At 45.4% G+C, this 24,256-nt stretch overlaps 2 protein-coding genes across 7 annotated transcripts in view; both read left to right on the forward strand.

The window, feature by feature from the left end:
- Window positions 1-420: 420 nt before the first annotated feature.
- Window positions 421-3,302, forward strand: LOC143182622 (uncharacterized). The gene is made up of 6 exons (XM_076383756.1): window positions 421-759; window positions 856-1,126; window positions 1,208-1,809; window positions 1,894-2,381; window positions 2,471-2,723; window positions 2,796-3,302. The coding sequence occupies exons 1-6, from the start codon at window positions 718-720 to the stop codon at window positions 3,057-3,059; spliced, it is 1,920 nt and encodes a 639-aa protein (XP_076239871.1). The 5' UTR covers window positions 421-717; the 3' UTR covers window positions 3,060-3,302.
- A 281-nt stretch (window positions 3,303-3,583) lies between these two features.
- The window catches only part of Shot (dystonin-like protein short stop), a 66,063-nt gene continuing 45,390 nt past the window's right edge, over window positions 3,584-24,256 (forward strand). For 3 of the 6 annotated variants that reach the window (XM_076383743.1, XM_076383744.1, XM_076383745.1), the window contains exons 1-5: window positions 16,561-16,772; window positions 19,110-19,171; window positions 22,165-22,224; window positions 22,880-22,969; window positions 23,217-23,387. In XM_076383743.1, the coding sequence (XP_076239858.1) occupies window positions 16,652-16,772; window positions 19,110-19,171; window positions 22,165-22,224; window positions 22,880-22,969; window positions 23,217-23,387 (504 nt within the window). In that variant the 5' untranslated portion in view covers window positions 16,561-16,651. Of the gene's footprint in view, window positions 4,148-5,440; window positions 6,519-16,560; window positions 16,773-19,109; window positions 19,172-22,164; window positions 22,225-22,879; window positions 22,970-23,216; window positions 23,388-24,256 lie in introns of those variants that run through there. The other 3 variants (XM_076383746.1, XM_076383750.1, XM_076383749.1) reach the window with 3 other exon arrangements.

A 24,256-nucleotide genomic window follows, 5' to 3' on the forward strand; every position in this document is an offset into this window, starting at 1 on the left:
ATCGCGAACACGTGACTTTCACTATAATAATATTAATTATGAATCTTTTAAGGAAATAGTTCTTATATAATTTGAAATAAATTAGAGACCTTTCGAAATTGCTTTGATGACCGACGCAATTTTTCAAACGCGCAAACACTGACAGGCCTGATTATTTTTATTTTATCACAAATTGTATTTAATATACCTACTCGAACGCAAATTTGTCCTACTTTTTAAATGCAGCTTTAAAATTTACGAAAAATTATGTTCAAGAGAAAAAAAAAAGTGCTCAGGAAACAAGTTTATTAAAAGTCAAATATCAAAAAAAATAAATTTGTAAGACAATTTTAATCAGCATTTAATCTATTCTAATCCGTGAATTCTATCTTACAGGTAGATAGATACGTGAATAACGAGAAAAGAAGTAAAAAAGGCACACCACGAGTAGGAGGATACGCGCCATCTACCGCGCATTTTAGATACGTTACTACGTCAGCTGCAGTCAGCTGTTGTCATGACAATGGAGTGGAATACAAACCTGATAGTGCGTGACAGTGGGAAGAACACGCACCTGAAGGAAGCACGTTTATTTATTGTTAAATTAGTGATGACTTTGTTGCAGAAAATCAGTCGGAACTTCTCCATCTTTGAACATTTCGAATATTTTTGACGAAACGATTGTTTGACCTTTCGTATTACTTCGAAATTTGCAAACAGGAGAAAATAAGAACGATAATGATCAATTATGATAGTATCGTTGAACAAAAAGAAGGAAAAGTAAGTGTTTTCTCGTAAGAAATTTATCGTTATATTTTGTTATTTATAATACAAAATTTTCTTGCGATATTTAATCCGTGTGTTTATCATTCGCAGTACAATTGTAGAAGAGCATCAGTTGCAAAAGGTAATATGGAAACAACTCACAAACCAGTTTACTGTCGCAGACGTATCTCTAAAGTCAGACATACTTACAAGGTACCTGGTGCTCATAAAGATCCAATCGATTGTATTACCAATGATTGTAGTGATCTTGAATATAATACATCTTTGAGAAGCAAAAATAAGATGCACGATTATGAAGATAGTAAAAAAGAAAACAGTGTTCAGAAGCAGCTAATATCTAATGAAGGTGATATAGATTCAGGTAGTAATGTTATATATTTATCTTGGAGAGATTTTTATTCTTAATATGTAATATTTGGTATATTACACTCTTTCATTTTAGGGATTAATTTTTCAAATATAAAAAGTAAACAAGTTTCAAAAGATGCACCTAGACTAGCTAAAGAATTCCGTAAGTTATCAAAACGCTACAAAGAACTTCAGGAACAGTATCAGAAATTGCATAATTTATTGGAAAGAAGAGAAACAGAATTTCAGCAAATATGCTCTCATTACGAAGCAATTGCACAAATGCTACAAGAAATGGAAGAGGCAAAAGTTGGTGCAACCAAAAGGAGTGAAAAACTTGAAGAAGAAAAAGTACAATTAAATGAAGATATAATGTTATTAAAAAGTATTGTTTACCAATTAAATGTTGAATTAGAAAGATATCAAGATAAATTAGAAAAGCAGAAAGTTGAAACTAGGTCCACAGACTTTATAGGATGCAATGGGAAAGAAGAAAAATTCAACCAAAGAATTTGGAGTGGTGTTAATTTCCATGCATTAGGACCACTTTTGAATGCCTATCGAGAGAATTTATCTGAGAAGCAGGAACTTGTCCGTATGTATGAACAAGAAATGGCCGATTTTGGAAGTAGATGTAAGGAAATCCTTACAGAAAATGAATTTATGCATAAAGAGGTGGAACAATTGAGATCAGAGGTAAATATAAATGTACAGATAATTATATATCAATTGACGTAAATTTCCATTTATAGTATAAATAGTTATGAGAAAAATGTATAGTGTAGCAGGTATGGAAAAGAAGCGAAATCAGTCGTTGAGAATACTGCACTGCTGAAGAAGCAAAATAATCTACTGCAAAAGGAAATCATAGATCTAAAGGGAGAAGCTAATGAAATTCGTTCATCATACGAATTGAAGATAGAAATGATTTCAAAAGACAATGATGTACTAAAAAGAGAACATACAGCGACTCTATCGGAACTGAACAATCTAAAAGGGAAGTACGAGATCTTGAGCAAAGAATTTGAAAAAGTAAAAAATAAAGAGGAACAGACAGTGCCTACTAGAGTCCATACCAGTGCTGTCGAGGAATGTAAAACGTTATTGGATGAATTAAAGTATCGGTATGAAGTTGAAAAACGAAATTTGCAAAATCAAATAAAACATATGGAAGAGAATCAGCCTGAGAATGAGAAACAACTTGTAATGGTTACAGCCGAACGGAATCATCTAAAAACTCTAGTTGAAAGCCACGAAAGAAATATCAAGTAAGATATTCGTCAGTTTTCTTTACACGTATTTCGTGTACATTCCTAAAAATCCCTATAGTAATGCGTACGTAGATTATTTTTTTTAGACGGATGCAACGTAAACTTGAACACGTCCAAGCTACTTTATATTCGACTCGCGTTTCACGCGATTCTTTAAAAGAGCAATTGAATAAGGCAACGGATTATTGCGAAAACTTATTTTCCGAGTACGAAAGAATCGCAGTTGAGAGAGAAAAGTTAACGACACTTTTGCAAGAAACTGAAAAGGAAAATGCTAATATTGATCGTCTTGGGAAAAGCATTACCAGCCGTGTGCATAGTTTAAAAACTGAACTAGAAGTACGTATATTATATTTTGTATACGAATAAAAAGACGATAAGAGTAATAAATAAATAATGGTACAATTTCAGAGTGTTCGCAAAGGCGCGAAACAGCAAGTAGAGATCGTAGAAAAACGTATAAAGTTTCAAGAAGTTAAGGTGCGCCGGATGAAACGCGATTATCGTCGTAAAATATTTCATTTGAAGGACATAATTAGAGAGAAAGAAGAAACAATCGAGAAATTGCAGAAGGAGAAGCAAGCAGATCGAAATAGCTCGATTCGACATTTTCCTCCGATGATAATAGATAAATCTAAAGCCGTATCCGTGGGAGAAAAGATTCGTGACTCCTGATTCGTAGATGAGTACATTTTGATCTCGAAGCCATCGGCACATTATTTCAGCCGTGATAAAAGTTGTTCGTAGTCGAGTGGTCGTTGAAGGTGATTTTAAAGAAATTTTTTAATAAGCATCTAATTAAGGAATAAGTGCTACTCGGAACACCATCCTCGCATTAACCGAGTATCAGTTGCTTTATTTAGCGATGACATCAAGTGCAAACAAGTGGTTACGAAGGCTACTGTACAGCATCGTATGAATGGCCGATGGCAGTGGCGTCGGTAGTAACCACTTTCCGACAAGAAATTCATGTCATCTATTACATGTCTCTGATGTCAGAGACGATTTATTTCTCTCATACGTGAAACATACATATGCGTCGTCTAGCCTTAAGCTTTTTTCAGAATTTAAAAACGATGCTAACGAATCGATAACAGTTTGTCAGCATTCTTGGACGTACAGCGACTATTGCATTAATATATCTTTCAAAAATTCCTTCCCTTCCTCCCCCTTTTCTTTTATCAAATTTTTACGATAATCGCTAATAGTTATTTAATTGCCAATTGTATCGGAAGCACTGTCGTAAGAATACACGGAATGCAAAGTAAAGAAAAAGATAGGATATCTATTTCGATAACAGGATTTTAGATATTTCTTAAGATCGAAAAAAGGTAACTAGGAATTGTAATCTTAATCGTAATCGAATGAGAAACCATATAAACGGATTAATGAAAAAAGTGACCACGGTGTGTGGTGGCGTTGTTAATCGTGTCATCTGCTAGCCCTAAATCGTCAAACTTCGGAATGTTTCGGTAAATTTCGTATGAATTCGTGGAAAAGCAAAATGTCGTCTGCTAGGCGCGTCGTCGAACCGAACCGGGTTGTGTTTCTAACGCGAAAATCGTAATGATAGGTGATAATACGATGTCTATACTCCCGTGCTCGTAGTGTTTTTCATTGGATGGTGTATGGTAAATCGTGAAAAGATATTATTCGTATTAGGTTACCACGTTACCGACGAAGATATTCAAGAAGAAGAGAATACCGGTGAACATTGATTTTTCCTGCTTTCGCATCAGACTCGACACGAATCACCGCGGACGGTATGTATCATTTTTCGTATACTTTCGAATCGCTTTACGAATTGTACGAAAATATGACTGAGTTTGTATCGTCAACAACACACCCAGATATCGAGGAGATAGTATATCGTATCGTTCGGGTCACATTGCTTGGAACTCGTGTTTGGGAAAAGATTAAAGGCGATTCGCGTAAACGAACCACAGCTGCATACAGGGTACGTCTGATTATTTTCGGTGAGATAGTTATCTCAATTTAGTCGGTTATGCGCGACTGTCTTTCGTAGATGTCGCTGATTCTTAGTATCTTCGCAAAGTGTATGCACGCTTTATCCAGCTTTATCGTTCTCCATTGAAATACGAGAAAAGAATTGAAAGATTATTGGAATGACACGATTCGAGTATAAATATAAAGAACGATCGTAGATTTCACGTAAGAAACGGAATCACCCGCGCACCCTTTCTTTCACCTTAAGACCCGTTAGGTTAGGTTATATCCTTTCTCAGATCGTGCAATCGAAAGCTTGGGGCCAATACGTTTCTTATCGTTTATTTGTTCAACAGTAGTATATCTGAAAACACTTTTCATGATTCAACGTTTGCACAATTCTAAATTCAACTGGATGGAAGAAAGAGAAAAGTTACTTTGTTTTCGTTCGGAAATGTAGAACATGACTGAAGCGTAAAAATATATGAAGAAATAAAAATATCGACTAGGTACAATTTCTTATTTATAGTTATCCAAAACAGTTACGATACAGTGAGTACAGGACAGAAGAATTTTACACGTAGAACCAATGTCACATATTGCATAGTGATTACTGAAAAGAGTTATTCGTTCAGTTGGTAAAGAATTTACGCAGTGTGTAGCTTGCAAGATTCCGGCTGATTCGATACCGTCGTTACCACATCCGTTTCCGGCTCTTTGTATTAGATCTCGGTCGATCCTATTGCCTCAATCATCTATGTTCGCGAATTACCGCAAATAGAAAGTGTAGAACGCGATAGCTAGACTCTTCGGCAATGTTGAATGTCAGGGAAATCGATCGTTTTGAAATTTCCTTGTTCGAAGAATGTCTGCTGTCGAAAGCGAGAAACGAACGGTTAACGTATACATTTGTACAGAGCAGCGTACACATACATCTGTATACGTTGCCTTTTCCCCCTAGTCGTGAGTCATAACACGATTACTAAAATATTAACGCAATACAGTTCGTCCCCCGTTTTTCGTCCGTCCTAACGTATACAGCTGGAAAGAAAAAAATTTGTCTTTCTGAAAATTTCATTCTAAACTTGTCTTTTTATTTCTGTTGAAAGGATGTTCGCGACAGAGAGCAGTGGTTTGGGCGATAGAGGAGGTGGAAGAAGTATATGTAGCGTATAGATCGCAGAATTGGAAGAAGTAAAAGATCGAGGAGTGTTTAAGTCGTTGCAAAGGTGTGACGTTCAGAAATCTAGAAGAAAAGAAGAATTCGAGGTCGAGCCTGACCTAACCAAGTTTTCAGTCGAGTTTAACTTGACCTAAGCGCCACGCGCGACCAAGATAGGAAGCATAAGAACTGTAGGTTAGTCGTGTTGCTAGCAACTGCTAGCAACTACCCGTCTGTCCTATTGCTCCTGGTGTCGTGCGTCGTCGGAAGAACAGCAGACATTTTCTACACTTTCCCTGTTTCCATAGTCATCGTTGGCATCTTTTTACCTTCCTTCCGTTCCATTTCGTTCCGTTTCGTTCCGTACCGTGCTGTTCCATTCCGTACCGTTCCGGTATATACAGTTAGCGCACTTGTACGCACCGCTACGCCGTCGTAAATCTTGTTATACAGTAGCCGGCGTTTGCAGAGTAAATAAGCGCGGCATGTTGAATTTCATTTTCACCTGTTTATTCGTTCCACTGAGATCACCTTCCGAAAAAAGAAACTGATTCGAAGGAGGAAGGGTACGTCGCTACAGTTTCATGGAGGATGAGGAGGAGGAATAGACCGGTGGAGAAGATGTCGTGTTCAGTAACACGTGAGAAGCACGGTGAGAAGTTTCTAGCTGGCTGCTGTCGACAACTGTAGAGAACTGCAGAGAACTGCAGAGAACTGCAGAGAACTGCAGAGAACAGCAGAGAACTGTAGAGCCAAGCTCTAGTTCTCGCGAACGTAATTGCTGTCTAGTCTTGCGTCTTCTTACGGATCGTGACATTGGCTTGTAGTGGTTGTGAAACAGTGCCGAGCGTTGTGAGAGAAGTTTCTCGTCAATATGGTGTAGAGAAGAGAAGAAAAGTCGGAAGGAATAACATTTTGGATAATGGAGTTCGAGCTGGACGGAAGCTTGAAGGAATGGGTAAAGGATAAGCCACTGAGTATCCTGCAGCTCGACCCTGCTGACAGAGCCGTTTTACGCATTGCCGGTGAGTAGCTGTCAATTTATCGTTTTCGTTACGTTCTTTCACCGTTTTCCGACTTTCCCACTTCCAAGTATTTGCCTTTAGAGTTTAAGGAAATTTTCTTCTTTTATTTTGAAGCTCGGCAGAGCTACGTGTTCCTAAGCAATCGGTCAGATTGATTACGAAATAAGTATCGCTATGTCTAGTAGTGTACCGAATTATCTTGGACGGTAGCGAGGTTTGTCATGCTCCTAACATGTTGCTAATTGACAACGCGTACGTAATCGACCAGTATGGGATCGTATAATGAGTTGCAAATACATGGTAATACCAGTTCCTGCGATTGATCCTCGATTCTTGTCGTGTTTCTCGCATGCTATTAGCCAAAACACTCTATGACCTGTGACGAATTCACAATCACGTACATGTTCCTACTTTTCGGTTTCTCGTGCCATTCTAATTCATCTCTTCTACGTTATCCTTATCTACCGTACCGATTAATCTAAATATGTATGTAGTCTCTGTATGTATCTCTTTACGGCTGTATATTATCTAGCTTCAGCACTACTATGCAAAGCACAGGAACGAAGTTAAGTCGAAAAATTGGCCGTAGGCGTTAACGCTGATTAGACTTGCACCAGCTTTCGAAAAGCGAAAATCTAAACGTTAAACTGCAAATGCGTCTGATATTGGAAAAGGGAAATCATTTGAGTTGCGCGTCGACCTTCGTCGAAGGGTTGCTGACCAGGAATAGACACTCGAAACCGTTTGATAAATATCAGATTGCAGTTGCCAATCTCGTTTTACCCGTGCGAATTTCTTCCACCGTGCGTATGCGTAGACGTCGTCGTCGTCACGAATCGCTCTTCTTCTCCATTTCTTAACGATAATATCGGACGTATGAAAGATTTACATCCACTCTCTTTCCTTTCTTTTCCGAAAACTTTGACGTTCGTCCCTGTTTTCGTGAAGAGTTGAAGAGCGCGGGTATATGATATGCGCGATCGCTTAAGCGTATGCATGTAGGGCACGTCCGATTCGTGAAATTACAGGCTCTAATTCGCTCGTATAAAAGAGTAAAAGAGTAAAAGAGGGCCGCGCACGCGTGCTCGGTTTCGCACCATTTTCAAACTTGAAATTGGCGAAGCCATTCAAATGAATTCGATCGAGATGACCGTAACGGGATCTCGTACGAAATGCGTCTTAATCGAAGTCGAATCTGAAAGAGGCGAGCATAATTGTTCCTAATTATAGCACACTATCGCGAATGCTCCAGTAACCGAGGTGTTCTGTTGAGAAGCGGTTGTCTCGCACGTTTCAAGAGATTCACGCGCGATTTCCGAGTTGTTAGGTTAAATGAACGAGTTTCCGAGAACGCGAGGGAATCTTGTCGGAGGCGGTTGGCCTCTGTCTCTCTGTCGACTCGTTCTATACATAACTTGCGTCGCGATGAATGAAGACACTTGTGTGTCGGTTTCTCGATCAAAGGAGCAGGCGAGCACGACGAGCGATTCGAACGATTCGAACGATTCGAACGATTCAACCGCGTCGCGCTCATCGGCCCACTGCTCGGCTTTTTAACGGTCACGGACCAGAGAATCTTCGCGTAACAGAGGCTACATTGCATCGTTACATGCAGCGATGCGACATCGCGGAGGGAGGGGAGGAGGGAGGGGAGGAGGGAGCGGAGGCGGCAGGTTAGCTCGGTTCTCATTAATCTAGGAGCGTGGAGGCGGCAACAGGTGCTCTCGGGTCACGGTTCGATGCCCCAGCTTCGAGAACATCTTCTTTCCACCTCCTCCTCCATATATTTTACTTCCGTTTCTGCGCAAAGAGCGGCTTATTCGGACATGTCGCGATCCTGCTCGATAAATTCTTCTCTGATCGAGTGTAGGTGAATAGAGTTGTAGGTCAGTGTCGTCCAATCTCTTGTGCAGACCTCAAAATCGAATATTTCTTACGAGTTTCGAGAAAATTCGAGTAGAATGATTCTGTTTATATTTTGAACAATCTAATAGACTGGAGATAAGAAATACTCTGCTGTACGATATTTCCATTTTTCGTATTTTATTTAGTTAATCTTCGCAAGACTTCGTAAGTTGGTCGCTAGATGTCCCGAGAACAGTTGAATGCATTCACGGTCTCATCTCGTCTTCTCCATGAAAATCCCTCGCGAAGAGTGTAACGACCTCAAGTGATGCTCGCGCAATCGTTTGTAGCGCATCGCAGTAGATTGTTAATTGAAGAACATAATCGTATAGAATTGAAACTTACCTGTTCGTGACAGTCCTTGTGGTATTGTTATTTCCTCTCGTTCTATTTCTTCTTCGTCTGTTACTTCGAGGGTAGTTGTCGGTAGGAAATAAAGAAATCGTTGAATCGATTAACATAGTTGCGGGAAAGATATATAATGTAAGAGAGAAGGTAAAGTTTCGACGTTTGCGATCGGACGAAAATTTTGATGGGAGTACGTAATCTTAAATTCGATCGATGTACAGTTAGGAATGCGCGTGAACTTGCCAACAGGGTAGGAGAAGAAAAAATCGGAGTAACAGAAAAAAGTTGTCGCGTGGGATCCAGGTCACGAGCCGAGAAGCGATGAACCGGTGCTTCGAACTCATCGAATATGTAATAGACATTACTAAATAGCGTTAGATAGTGGGAGGCACTCTTTTCGATTGTCGAACGTTTTTGTACATGTATCTAGGAGGTTCTCGTGTGCGTAGCGTGCCAAGTCTATCGACTGCTTGCTTTGCATATCAATCTGATAACTCTTGTAAGAGTTAGTCGCAACGCTATCTTATTTTTATGATGCATTCGTTGCAACGCGATCGAGACACCGTTACCTGGGTTATGACTAGAAGGTCGACGATAAAAAGATACGTTCATTAATGCGTACAGGACTAATACTGTATTGGCAAATGTGCAAAGGAAGTGTGAGAAGAGCAAGGATAAACGAAAATCATCTCCGTTGCACCACAACGGTTTGTACAATGGACAAAATATAGATGCGTTTCGCGTAACGTTTCTCGGAACTGCAACTGAGCACCGATTTTACTCGTGTTTTTGCTGGCCACCGTGGGCCAAAAACATGGGAATCGGTAAAAAAATCGTGTGAAAGGGTCCACGCGACTGGCCCCTTGAATCAGCTGAGGAAGTAAACAGACTTCGGTACTCTAAGGCTAAGGGAATCTTTGTTCTTTGCGCTGGCCAATCTTTCGCGAGGTAGAAAAACCGCGCGTTGGTAGGTTTTTTTCTCTGAGAGATAGAAAGAGGCTGCCCCATCCTCCGAGCAGTGAACTCGTATTGGGGTAATCCTGTATTCACCTTTGCACTCGTGAGGCGACACTCGATTACTTGGAGCGAGATATCGAGCCGATATAAGTCGAGAAGTTTATTTCGATGCTTGTATCATCGTTTATCACGATAAGATAAACATACTTGCAGTCGCGATTGTGAGTCGGATTAGCAAGCTGAAGGAGGAGAGTCGCATATTAAGTGTCCACATCTGTTACACGGTCTCTTCGTCGCTGCGTTTGTCGCCTCGGTTTCAGTGCATACATAAACAAGAGCTAGAATATCGACGACGTTAGAGATGAAAAAATAAGGTAGATTTGGCTGGCCGCCAGATCGCAAGAATTCTCACGCTCTGCTCGGAGGGTCTCAGCGTTGCGTTTACGTAGATATACGTGCATACTGCACATTCTTCCATCAGCTCGTCTCGCAAGTACATAATCTCATTTATATGTACACGCAGTTTCGATTAACTTGGAGAGCATTAATTATGATTGAATAATAATAGCTTTAGCTAATAGTTGTTTTAGTAACGTAGTATAGTAAGAATACGAAAGGACGGAAAGGATTGAATTGGAGTTGACGGATGTTTAAAGTTAGTTGGGAGCTACACGCTAGAGAATTCTCATATCCGATGGAAATAGGATACGTATAGCTGTTATGAAGCGAGCATGATAAGAAACGACTTTGATCGCGGAACCGTTGGTTGTACAGAGTTTCATCCCCCAGTGGCGCGATAGTGGCGATGCACGCGAAGACAGAGACTGTCTGTCCCTGGCCTGTGCGGAGAAAGCGAAGGATGTAAGGAGGGTCGTGTTGGCGGGGCACAGTGGGGCACGGTGGGGCACGGTGGGGCACCGAGCATGGCGAGAGGAGCGTAGAGCGTAGGTTCTGGAAGCTCGGAGGCTCAGAGGCTCGGAGGCTCGGAGGTTCGAGGTAAAGGCAGCGCCTGGGTGGGCGGTTGTTGTCCAGGCCGGCGCAGTCTGCGTTCAGACGACGCGCTCTACACGACGAAGCGGCAAATCGCGTCTTCTCCAGCTCGCAAGCCGTTCGCTTTCTCTCTCCTCTCTCTTTCTCTCCCCCTCTTCCCCCTTCTTCCCCCCTCTTCCCCTCTCCTTATCCCTCTGGCCCCTCTCCTCTGTCAGTCTATCCTATCCTCTCGTCTCGTCATTTCTCTATCTCTTTCTCCCTCTGTCATTCCGTCGACGCGTGTCAATTTTCCTCATCTCGATTTTCCTGCGCACCTCCCCTCGTCGTTCCCGTGTTGTGTTCGGCAAAGGTTCGCTTTCCTCCTCTGCCGCGTCGCGTCACGTCGCGTCGCGTCGCGTCGGTGCGATCGGAATTGCTCCTCTTTCCTCGACTCATTCATCCTTCTCGGTCCCCTTTCCCGTGGCGCTGGTTGGCCCTGCCGAGCGTGTTTGGCCGCTCGAAGGAGCGGTCGCGCCCGCGGCTACCTGGCCGCTTTACCGCCGCTTTGCCGCCGCGCCGCGGCTCCGTCAACGTTGTGTCGTGCCGTCGTGCGCGCCTCTTGTACGCTCGCAGCCGCACGGAATTCCAGTGCCACGTCTCGAGTACGAGCGGTCGATTTGCTCCGGCAAGAGGTCGATCGGTTCTGGTCGATCTGTCAGTCAGTCAGCGGTCAGTCGGATCGCGGCGATCGTGTCGGCAGTGTCGTCGCGTGCGCGCTTCTCTTCGCGTTTCTCTTCGCGTTTGTTCCACCGAGACCCAACCGCACCTGAGAACGGTTCTTATGGTAAAGGCACGCATCTTGGAGTGAGATCTCGTTGACAAGCAAACGGGGCAGGTACGCTCGATTCGTCTTCGCGAGCTGCGTGCTCCGTGATCTGTGCGGATTGTGCGAGCAACGAGGAGAAGGAGTAGTTCGCGGGTAGCTGACGAGCGTGTGATGGTTAGATTCGTGACACGTGCCTGACGTTGAACGGTATACCTCGTAGTCTCGTATACCTTGCTTCGAACGTTTTCATTTTTACTGTTCATTTGGAAATTCGACAACAGTTCGTGAAGCAAAGCACGAGGCGTTCCATGAGTCACGCTACGCGTTTCGTGGCACCTCCCTGTTCTCTCTCTCGCTCGTTCGCTCGCTCTTCCCTCTTCCCTCTCCCCTCTCCCCTCTCACCTCGCCCCTCTCACCTCGCCCCTCTGTATCCGCTTCTCTGTTCCACGAATGCTCGTAAACATTTAGTCACTCGCTCTTTCCCAATGTGTCGCTTTCCCTCCCGTTAGCATGGTTGCGTCCTTGTTGGTAATCGCAAAACGGTAATCAGAAATCGGTGTATCGATACAATCAGAGTTTCATTCAAGATCGCCGAATACTGTCGTCACGATCGTCGCTTGTAAACGATAGCGGCAGATTTGATTTCGGTTGGAGCGTTGGTGATTAAACGTTGAAGAATTCGATTTCGAAGGCTCGGCTATTTGAGAGATTGAATGGAGGAAGATTCGTGCTCGAAGAGGAAAGGAAATGGAAGGAAATGGAAGAAAAAGAAGTAGGGTGACGAAGTAGTTTGGGCAGGGTAGTCGAAAAGGACAAATTGGTGATTCGCTCTAAGACAGAGTGTGGTTTCAGCGTCGAGACTAGCGCATAAGAAGAAAGTCGTTTTCATCGAATACGGAGATTGCGTAATAATTGCAGGCCTGCTTGCTGGAGCAGTATGACAAACCGGCTTCACCGCGTCATGTGTGCCCAGTTCACCGTCCGCCCTCCTGTCTGCCGTTTCTCTATGTATCTGGAATTTCTTCATTTGGTCCGCTCGAATCTGTCGCGCAATTTCTTGCAATTTCTTGCAATTTCTTGCGGAACGTCATCCCCTTCCGTTTCGAAGGGATCCCATCAACTTGTCTAAAGTTGATTAAAGAAAAGGACACCCCCCCTCATCTTCGATCTCGTCTGCTTTGTATCTTACGCGTGCTTCTGTTCTCTCGATATTTAGTTCTCGCTATCGACGCAACCACTCGTTCTTCTTTCGCTCTCTTTCTACTTGCTTGATTGGTATATCGCTGTCCCCACCTCCCCAACTCCACGCGACCTCCGTTTCGTGTTCTCTCGCGTCGAAAGCCGTATTTGGTCGTTGCGTTAACAGACTCGCGAAAGTGCAAGTAAGCTTTATCGTCGCAGTCGTTGCTCGAACCTTCAGACCGCTTCAACTTCGATTCAAGTGAGCTCCATCCTTTTTGTCGAATCGTTGCCTCTCCGATTCCCTCGAGGCTCGAGCGACTACATAATCGGTTAGAAGGTGTCGCGAAGTGACGCGCGCCGAATTCGGTCTCGGTCGCTCGTCGCGGCTCGTCGCGGCTCGTCGTGGCTCGCAACCTCGAAAACCTGTTGGAGTTGCGTCGCGTGAAAGAAACGGAGTGTGAAACGATGCGACGCCTCTAGGCTTTGCTCGGCGAAAACTCTGCCGCGTTCAACGTTCGTCCCCTCCGACGACTGGTTTGCGCCTCGAGAAAGATCGCCTTCAAGGACTCGCCGATTCGAAATTGCGCCTCTTTTCGAGAGACGCCGCGATCGATCGAGTCTCGTATCAAGTTCGAGGTTGCGAAGAACACGGATATTGAACGGTCTCGCTCCGCGACGCGAAAGGTCGATCCCGTAATCGATATTCGCCTCTAGAGTTACGCGCGCAGTTTCCTAGCGAATTCTTCGCCGAGATTACCGACGAGTCGAGTTTGGTGGTCGGAAGTGGGAGGTAAGTCGGACGCGCGACGGCGCGAACGAACGGTGCAAACGAGTCCTCTAATCAGTGGCGAATCGGTAGGAGGACGGTCGTTACAGTCGTCTCCGTATAAGGTAGTCCTTTAGGCGGATGGCCTTTCCGCCCGGAAAATCGACGACGCGCGATCAAAGACACGGACGAAGAAGCTTCGGAGAGGGCCTTCTCGCTCCTTCCAACATCCCTCTGGAGAGTGTCGGAGCGCGAGCCGACTTGTATGTGGACCGGACCCGTTATGCTGCTATACGCTGTTGCCGCAAGAATGCCGCCGAGCCGGCCGGCCTCTCCGCGGCCTCTCCGCGGCCTCTCCGCGACTCCCATGCACGATGCACGCACACATGTACATTCGTTATGCTGATCCGATCCGCGAACACGCGCTTCCTCCGCTTCCTCTTTAGCCTGAACCTTGCTTTACACCCCTTCTACGACGTTCTCTCGTTGTTTTCGCTTTTCCGAAGGTTGCCCGCGAACAGTCCGCCGCTAGTTTGAAAAGCAACTCTTTCCAAGTCCTTTCGCAGGGACATTTATTGAGAAATGGCTGATTCAAGCATTCGTCAGACTAGCTGTACTACTGGCTTTCAAGGAGATCTGCTTCTCTAGCCACTCTAGACCCTCTTCCGTTTCTGTGCTTTGTCCTTTGCGCCGATTCTTCTCTGGCACAAAAGATGAGTTTTAATATTGAATAGAGGAAATTGAAGGAGTAGCAGTAGCGCGTCGGCACCTTTCTCTGCTTGTTGTCTCGCGTCAGAAGGCCGCGTATCGGGGAACAAAACGATCGTAGGAGCGAGAGGGTAGGTAGGTGGGAGAAAAAACACGTCGCGTTTCGATGAACGGTGATGTCATACGTTTCATTCGTATCTTACGAATGGTTTTCTTCTTAAACGGGCAAGCACCCGTGCGATGCATTCGTCATCCCTACTTCTCGACACCTCCCTTCCCTCATTTCTCTCATGCGTCTCGATATCCTGAAACGGAAAAGCAGGAACGTGGATTTACCATCGGTTTCTCGACCACCTTTTCGACCGTTCTAATCAAATTTCAAACGAGCCTGTATGCCCGCGTTACATGCTCGCGTTACATGCTCGCGTTACATGCTCGCGTTACATGCTCGCGTTACATGCTCGCACACCTTACTTTCTCCCGCACTTTCTACGAGCATCGTGTCTAACCAATGCGACGAGCACGGTCGCAAGGAGTTTGTCTAACACCGCGTTACTCTATTTTCTATTCGCATCTAATTCCGTCAGGCCGAGGAGGGAGAAGCAGCGGCAGCGGCAGCGGCAGCGGTAGCAGGGCAGTGTCGCGTCGCGTCGCGTCGCGTCGCGCTCAGCAGAGTCAAGTTCGATCGAAACCTGGCCACGATCGCTTGCTGAAAATGTTGGAGAAAGCAAAGTCGATCGCGAAAGAGCGGCTCGATTCGATAGCTGTAAATAAGGGACATCTGCGAAGAGAGCAGCTGTGCGACGAAAGAGTAGAGTAGGTCGCGGCTGGAGGATCAGCAGTGGGATTAGTCGAGCAAAGGGCTGTGGCGTCGGTGGTTTGGCCAATGTGTTGCAATTGCTGTTTATTGGTTTTCGCTTCGATCCAGAAGACGACACCCACATGCCGTTGCTTCCATTACCATATGCGGAGATCCCGCGACGGTCTTCGGTTTCTCCGGGTGGCAGCCATGTCGCAGTCACCGAACGCCTCGTGGACCGTCAGTTTGGTAGATCATTCGCTCGTCGGACACCAGCTCGGTCGTTGATCGTCCTTCAGTGGAATCGCAAATCCGTCGGTGTGCTTGCAAAGTGGTTGCCCGACCGTTTACTCTATTTCTTGCCACGGCAATTCTTCTTTCGTTTCGGTTAACGGTTCCTGGTGATCGCGGCTAAATTATTCTCATTGTATTCTTATTCTGAAGAATAGCAGACCGTCGCGGGACGTGCTATGCATTTTGGCAAAGCTCTCGCAACGGTTCAATCGCTTTCGTGGAAATTAACCCGGCGAAAGGGTAACGAAAATTCTCACAGCTTCGTGTAGGTATCCCCCTCTCTTCTACTTTGTCTCTCCTCCTCTTTCTGTCTTACCCTATCTTGGACGGTCTGTCTATCTGTGTTCGGGACCAAGGAGGAGAACTAGGCGTCAGCAAAAGATCGATTGCCGTGTCTCGCGTGGACTACTCTCGCCCCGAGAAAGCAAGTTGAGTGGTTACGTCTGCGACGTGCCGTGATAAATTCGGTCGTTGATTCGTTAAGCTTCGTTCGTCTGGAGCGGGCGAACGAGCGGGCGAACGAGCGGGCGAACGAGCGGGCGAACGAACGGACAAACCGGGGAACCAAATTAGCCGTTCTTCTTCTCTATTCCGCTCGTTCTCATCGGCCGCCCGTATACCTACATACTGTGTCCGTCCGCAACGTCGCGTTCGTGTCGTCGATTTTCGCCCTATCGATCTCCTCTTTCGATCGTGCCATGTACCTCGCCCGTTGAGATCCGCCGATGTTTATCTTTCTTCTCTCGACAGTGTCACGCGGTCGTCGCGTTCAGTGTCAACGTATCCGATCTGAAACGAAAGAACAAACGAGGAGTAGCAAGAGGAGGGAGCAACGACACTCTCAGAGGAAAAGCGAGTTTAACCGAGGGACGAAACTGGGTCTTCCGACGATTTCAAGTGCCATACACATGTATCCATATACGTATCCATATACGTATCCATATACGCATCCATATACGCCTGTACACGGAACCTTTCCCGCTCGCGAACAATCTACGTCCAAGTGGTGTTTCGTGTTCGAAACGGTCTAGTGCTTTCGCGAAGAAGGAACGAGCGAGCGAACGAACGAACGAACGAACGAACGAACGAACGAACGAACGAACGAAGGAGGAATACGCGCACAAACGAACACACGAAAGCACGAACGAACGAACGAACAAACGACCGACCGAACGAACGAACAAGGGGTGTGTGTGCGCGTCCGTTTTTCGAAAGAAGTCTGTGAATCTGCCTGGAAACGGAGGCAAGGAACAGAGGAGAAAGACAAGCGCGCCGTGATTCAATGAACGAGAAAAGGTTCACCGTCTCTCTGATCGTTGGCTGCCTTCGATAGTACCTACGCAAAAAAGAAGAAAGCTGTGTCGAGGATTGATAACGAGATGTCTACTCAAGCTTATTACAAGGAGAGACTTGGTTTCGATCCAGCCGATACCGTGGCGGAGCATCATCGTGAGCAGCGATCGCAGCATGGCTACGAGGAATCGCTTTCCAAGTTCAAAGGTCAGAGCGAGAATGGATTTTCGTGGACAATGACGGAACGACGTGATAATTGCTGGGTGAACGGGGCCGCGGAATGTCGCACCGGCAGCTCGCAGGCTTTCTGGGGTTGCTGGGCGATGTTCATCGAGGCGCACGGTAGGTGAAGAGTTGGCATGCCGATGCTGGACCTCGTCCAACGCACCTTGACCCTTCGTTTCCCTCGTCGCGCGAAACTTTTCCTCCCATTTCCTTCAATAAGATCCTCGCCTACCGATCGGTTTTACTTTTTCCTCGTATTTTTACATTTAATGTTAGTTCATTCAGTTCTGTCTCTTCTGCTTTCTTCCGCCCGTATCGATCAACAAACGAGACCAGTTTCCTATGGAAGTTCTGTTAGACGCGATATTCCATGCGCTCCTCTTTCGCTGCACACATCCTACGCAAATCGGCGAAAATTAGCGATGGACGTAGAACTGTTCCTTCTTTCTAATCGTTTGCGGCGACGGTTTCTTGACAAATTTACGGGTTTGCTTGATGTGTTAGTTACTTTTTCAAATAACTGAAAAGCTTTTGCATTGACAAGGGAAAGAGGAACGTTTAACGAATCGGTTGATACCAGCTCGAAACTCGTCGGGAACGGAAGTAGCTTTTTAAGGTCATTTACCTTTTGCCGTTTGACCCGCGAACGTTTCGCGGAAGTAGCCTCGGAAATAGCCATAGCGAAATAGTATGGCGATGTCGGGGAGTCCCAGAGAGCCTCACGCCCTATACTCTACGGGAATTACACGAAGCTTTTCACACGAATTTTCCTATCGCCACACCGCGTCGAGTTGTTTTTTACATAGCATTTGTGGTCTTGATTTTTTTTTTCTTAATTATTAACTAACCTTTTGAAGTGTTTCCTTGTGTGCCTAATACCTATCGCGCGCGATTATCCAGGGCTTCGCCATTTTAGAACGGTCACATTAGAATGCAGTATCAAGTTTTTTTCTATGTACATAATCACGTTTTATGTAGTGGCTAGATATCTTGCTTACGAAACGGATTCACGAAAGTGATTTTGATTTTATCTATCGGTTCTGTTGCAAGTATTCACCCACAGAGCATTACGCGTAATTCGAGAGTGTTACACACATTACTTCCTCTTTCAATCATCCTCATTAGGCGCACCTTATCTTCCCTTCTTATTGCTTCCAGTTATTAAATGTTCCGACTTATATCTCCATGTCTCGAGGAACCACACTAATGTCTCCTTTATTGTCCATTTTTGTCTGCCACTGTTTCGGTATGCCACTCTTCTAAAATCGTCGCGTCATTTTTGATCGTCTCTTAAATCGCGATAAAAGTTACGAGTTGCCTATTATCCTCTGTAAAAGGCTCAGTTGCGAGGTGACTGAGAATAGGTACCTTTTTCGTTTATGGAGGTCGACGTCTGTTTTACAGCATTATCGCGTTTAGATCATCAAACTACAGTCTGGATAGTTTGAAAGTCGATGATTCTTGTTAACCCTTCTACGCGTATAGGTAGAATCGGATAATCGGTCGTAATTATTAATTGCTCCTTCCGAGAACGAGCGACTTGAGTTTGATTAATTTCGCGATCGAGTTGTGTCATCGAACCTAGTTCTTTGTGTGTCGATGCACACGTACCTACACGTACAGGAGAACGCTAACTGTTGGGTTCTGCACCGACTGCGATCGTAAGGTTGCTAAGTCGGATTAGGCGAAGCGTGTCTGAGCTATGAACAATAACAAGGTTGATTGCCTTAGCTTTATTTGCGAATGGGTGTATCCAGGACACAGGTTGAAGATCATAGGCAGAAAATATATTGGCAATTGTAACGCTGACTATAGCTTCAGATTTTAATGCACGTTTGTTTCTTGCCTGCCAGCTTCGCTGCTCTTTCTCTACCAGAGTAACTGCTTTCGTACCAACAGTTTACCTACTTCTCCAGCTAGTCAGCGAGCTACCTACCTCCAACCTACGTATGTACCTACCTACCTACCTACCTACCTACCTACCTACCTACCTACCTACCTACCTACCTACCTACCTACCTGCCTGCCTGCCTACTTACCTATCTATTCGACCACCTACCTACCTGTTCGTCTGCCTGTCCGTCTGTCCAGCTGCTTGACTGCCTGTTGCCTGATTGCGTGGTCGAGTGGGCGATCTCTAGGCACGCAGCTTGACCATTTAATTAGATCTACGTTACTTGGAAATCAATAAGAATCGTGTGTACGTGTGTGCGTGCGTTTACAAATAGAACTCATTTAACGCGAGAGGATGTTTGATTCTTCTGTTTTGTTAGATGATTATCAGCGTCATTAACAGAGTGTTGATTCCTATGTTTACAGACGAACGAGACGCAATCCAGAAGAAAACATTTACGAAATGGGTGAACAAGCATCTGAAAAAGGTAAGACAATGAGATGTGCAGAATAGGGAAGTAGTTGGCGTGTTCGTACGTCGATGGGCGCGAACCTTCCGAGCGTTTGTTGTATCGATCGTCGCAGTTCCATTAGATAACGATGCATTCGCCCTTAGGATTAAAGAAGTTCCTCGAGCTTATCCGAGGAGGTGGTACTTGTTCGAAGCGTAGCCCTTCCTTTCAGATATCGAACGAAACTAATTTTAGAGCGACCTTAACGAGAGGCCACGGTTGGCGGAGCCGAGGTAAGAGTATCGGAACACCTGATAGGTGAGCATGTGAGAGCAGCGACGCGCGACGCGCGAGGCGCGAGGCGCGACAACCAGCTGTTTCGTAACCGTACACATATAAACGATTGGGGGAACCTTCGTTGCTCTATGTGCGCGTGCACGCGTTGCATCCGTCTATCCATGTAGGCCGTATGCGTGGGCTGATCACGCTCCTTCCAGAAGGGTACTTTACGCGCGACTATACAAGGTAACACCGAGTGGATACCGAGTGGGTGAAATCGAGAAAATCATTACGGTCGACGGTGACTTGATTCTGAACAAGTTTCCCCCAATCAGGTTTGCGAATTAGGCTGTTTCATGCGTTCACCTCATCGAAATGCCTCACACGTCATTCTTCGCCTAGCCTTTCAGTCATTTTTAGGATATTCGCAAAGTTTTAACGTCTTCGTCCTCGATGCCAAAGTCTCTCGATCGCGACTCGAACGGGACTCGAACGGGACTCGAACGGGACTCGAACGGGACTCGAACGGACGGAATTATCGTTTTGCGTTGTTTCACCGACTGTATCGTCGTCGTGCTACATACGTATGCGTTGGAAAAAAACCTCGTCGTCGTCGTCGTCGTCGCCAATGCGATCCGTGCTGAGCTGTGACATCGACGGTGCCAAATACCGATTTCGACGGTGACGAAACGATGATCCCGACCGCGACTGCGACCACGCTGACGATCGACGACGCCGATGACAGGGTACATGATCGCCAACAATTCTAGTAACTCGATACGCGTTAGCCTTGATCTCCGTTGTCTGTTTTTTTCGTGTCGATGGTCTGCAAATGATAGTTGCGAGATGAAGGGTGTAAGAAAAGAAAACATAGGGATTCGATGACGTTCGACGTCACAGAGACATTGTTCGCATCGCATTCTCGTTACGTCGGACGCGCGTATGCAAAGGCGAAACGCAAAGGCGAAACGCAAAGGCGAGACAAAAAGGCGAGACAAAAAGGCGAGAGGAAAGAAAAGAAGAGAGGTCAGATCGAAGAGGAGAAGCTGTTCGTAGCGGCGAGTATAGCTCGAATGGTATTTCGAGGGTTATCGAGACTCGTTTTCTTGCGGCGGCACGGCGCCTGTCGAGATGGTATTACTCACCCCTTATTCACAGTCGCAGCCATTACCTCTACTTGATTTTAGCTATAATAGAATGTGGCGTTGAGTGCGCCGATGTCTGTCGAATTCAACCCTTTCCAGAGGGCGAGATTTCGTCGACGAAATGGCGAGAGAGGTACCATTTCGAGTCAATCGAATTTTGTCGTTCGCTAATCAATTGGAGAGAGTACGCAACGACGAATGGTACCGCGTGTTTGCGAGCCACTTGGTACTGACTCTCTCGCTGACTATCTACTACCTGCTCGATTCCGCGATTCTACGATTCCGCGATTCCCAGCGCCCACCTTTCCTCTCGTCAGCGTAACCTTATTCGGAATCGTTCTCCTGTGGACGACGTGGACGACGTGGACGACGTGGACGACGTAGACGACGTGCCCGATCGACCACCTTTTACTATCCGGTAAGTGGGTGGGGAGGGGCAAGTAGCTACTTAGATACACGAAGAGACGAACGTGTAGCCAGTCAGTTAGTCGATTAATCAGTCAGCATTTTAATGAATCGATCAGCTGGGTAGATGTCAGCTGGAGCAGGAAGATTGGCTAGGATCGGTTCGATAAAGTGAATGCATGGCATTGTGCATGACGCATCGCTATCGTTGCGTAATCTTCTACTGAGGAAATGGTCCACGGTAGCTTCCATGCCTTCATGAATCCCAATCCATGAAATATTTCTTTCATTCTTAACGATAATTATCTACACACCTCGCAATAGGCTCGAGTCGTAAAGTTACGATGATGTATTAATTCTTTACTGCGCCCATCGATCGTGCACACGTTTCATCGTTTATTCGATGTCGATACGCGATCAGTAGTCATCGGTCGTTGTTGCGAAACGATATTGTATCGAAAATATCTACATAGATTGAGAACGAAACGTAGACAGCTCGTCCTGTTTGCGACAACGTACCGATTACCACTATTCTCAAAGAATATCTGTCATAACGTAAAGTAAAATTTACCTTAGGCGAATACCCCGTCGTAATCGTATATTGTGATTTTATTTTTTCATGCCCACCTTAGCATTGGAAATACGTGAAGGTATGAGTCCAGGAGTTCTCTTTTCTCCAATCGAACGTTGAAGAGAACGAGTGGTTCGGTTACTAGGTCGCAGGACGATTTTCGGTTTCGTGTCAGTGTTTCCAAAGGTGAATCTAGAGCAAATTGAACGAAGAGAAATATCGATGGCTGCTCCTGTGTTCTAGATTCGCTTTTCGAATCATCGGCACGCAACGAAGAATCACGAAGTTTGAAAAGTTTGCGAACTGTTCGCAAAGGGAAAATTACCCGAATAGCTTTCACACTCTGAGTAGCATGCCATGTGAAATCGTTCGGTCAAGGATCACTCGTTCGTACGACCGAGGGTAGCAGAAGGATGGGGAATTGGAATTGAAGAAAGTAACCGAATAACCGAGTAAACTCGGTTTCGCAGTGGATACTCTGCTACAACAGTGTCTATTTAGGCGGATAAGTACTAAGGAGAAACGATGCAGTTTCATCTGTCTCGCTACCGTCGGTCGTGAATCGCGGAAAGGCATGCGGAATAAAGTAATCCGCAGCCTGCTCCTTTTTCAACCAATGTTTTTTTCAGACTTACACGTGCCTGCACGTGTGCGTCCTTGTGAACAACCAGCCATGCTGTTCCCCCACTGTAAGTGCACGGCAGGTGTCGTTAATGACTGGCTACGCCAACATTAGATGGAGTTTTCGCATGCACCGATAATCGTTTTTGTACAAACGTCCCCTTTAGTTCATCCGAACAATCCTGTTCCTGCAAGTAACAACCTCGTACACGTTCCTTTTCCCTTCTTTCTCTCTTCTCTAGAACAAAGTTATTCCTTGCGAAACGTGATTAATCGCCGTCACAACCATGCGGTTATCGAATTGGGCAGTTTGACGAGGTCGCCAGTGATCACGAGGCATGTTGATACCGCGATATCTGCTAATCGCAATGGGTATCACAGTTTAATCGTAGCCGCGAGTTTCGAAAACGAGCGATTATTGCGAAGCATCGAGTAACTTTATTTTTCGTGTACGCTGCGCGAATGTCAACACTTTTACGTATCTACCTATTCGCGTTCCGGCTATCTTACATTTTTATCCCCTGGTCGTTTTTCTCTGTGTATTTGCACGTTTATAGAATTTACTTTTTTACTCGCTACCTGCTCATTGTTCGTTTCTTTCCAGTCTCCTTTTTTTTCATTCCTGTTTTCCGTTTTTTATTCTTATGTTCTGAAGTTGTTTTTTTTACCATCTATTGAACTGATCTAAGAAAAATTGTCTGATCTGTAAAATCGTTGTTGCAGGCCAGCAGGCATGTCGGAGACTTGTTCGAAGACCTGCGGGACGGGCACAACCTCATATCCTTGCTGGAGGTTCTCTCAGGGGAACATCTCGTATGTATTCAACGTTATCCTAGAATTTCGCTGAAACCCTCGGCTTCTAGGGTGGGACAGCTTGTTACATAATTGATAGGGTGGGGTCAACTTGACCCTGTTTAAATAACTGGCTGAGTAGAAAGAACGGGTTCATCGATTTCTTGGAGGAGCATGATGATAAAACTATAGGATTATAGGATAGGCCCAGCCGAGGGTAGGCCATTGCTTTCCGATCTCTAATGTCGACTTATCGATAACTTTTTAGCCGCGGGAAAGGGGTCGGATGCGTTTCCACATGCTGCAGAATGTGCAAATGGCCCTTGATTTCCTACGATACAAGAAAATCAAGCTTGTCAATATCCGTGCCGAGGACATCGTCGATGGAAACCCGAAACTCACTCTGGGTTTGATATGGACCATCATACTTCACTTCCAGGTGAGTAGTATCTTCTGAAATGTCCTTGTAGTGAATAGTGAAATGAATTTCACTATTTAGCCTTGTGACATGTTGGACTTTCGTAGTTGAATAGTTAAGAAAGTTGAAAGACCTGGTTCGCCTTTCGAGTCGCGAAATGTCGTGCATGATATAGGAAGAAAGATGTTTAGTTATCCAGTCGCGTTGCGCGGTTTTACGTGCTAGAGACGCGAGCAGAAACGATCGCAAAGCTGTGTCATGGAATGTATGGTAGAGGAGAGACAGATGAGGAGAGGAGAAGCGTGATTACTGCGGTGCAGCCTGTACCGCGGTGTCTTGTTTCTTGCCTGCGATTTTTGTTCCGATCGAAAGGGAAATGGAGAAACGCAGGGCGAAAGACGAATCGTCGAAAGCGACGTGAGTCGGAATGGGAACGCGATTACACGGTAGCCGAACGGGAGAAGACAGCCGTCGGCGGCGATGTTCGAGATCGTCTGCGCATACGGTTCGCAAAAACGTCGAACAGGCCGATCGAACGCGGCGAGAGTAATCGCGTCACGCGATCCGCCGCACAAAGGGACACAGTGTGTCTTCTCGACTCTTATCTCGCGCACCCAACGAGAAAAATGGGCAGAAAAGCTACGTAGGCTGCCCTAAAAATACGAGGCAACTCGATACACAGCAATTAGTCGTAGCAGAAGAGATCAGGAAACCTACATATCGTTTCGCGATCCGAGCTGTATTCCATTTCGGCTGACGACAATGAGTTCGAAAGAAGACAAGATAGAGAAAAGAACGCAGAATCTCGGATCGCAACGTAGTGGAAGGTCCTATCGATCTCGTTTCGTGTAACAAATTTCCATACTCCAGTTTGTTTCGTAACTTTAGAA

Source organism: Calliopsis andreniformis, chromosome 8 (genome assembly GCF_051401765.1).
Source record: "Calliopsis andreniformis isolate RMS-2024a chromosome 8, iyCalAndr_principal, whole genome shotgun sequence".
In the NCBI taxonomy this organism is placed as follows: Eukaryota; Metazoa; Arthropoda; class Insecta; order Hymenoptera; family Andrenidae; genus Calliopsis; species Calliopsis andreniformis.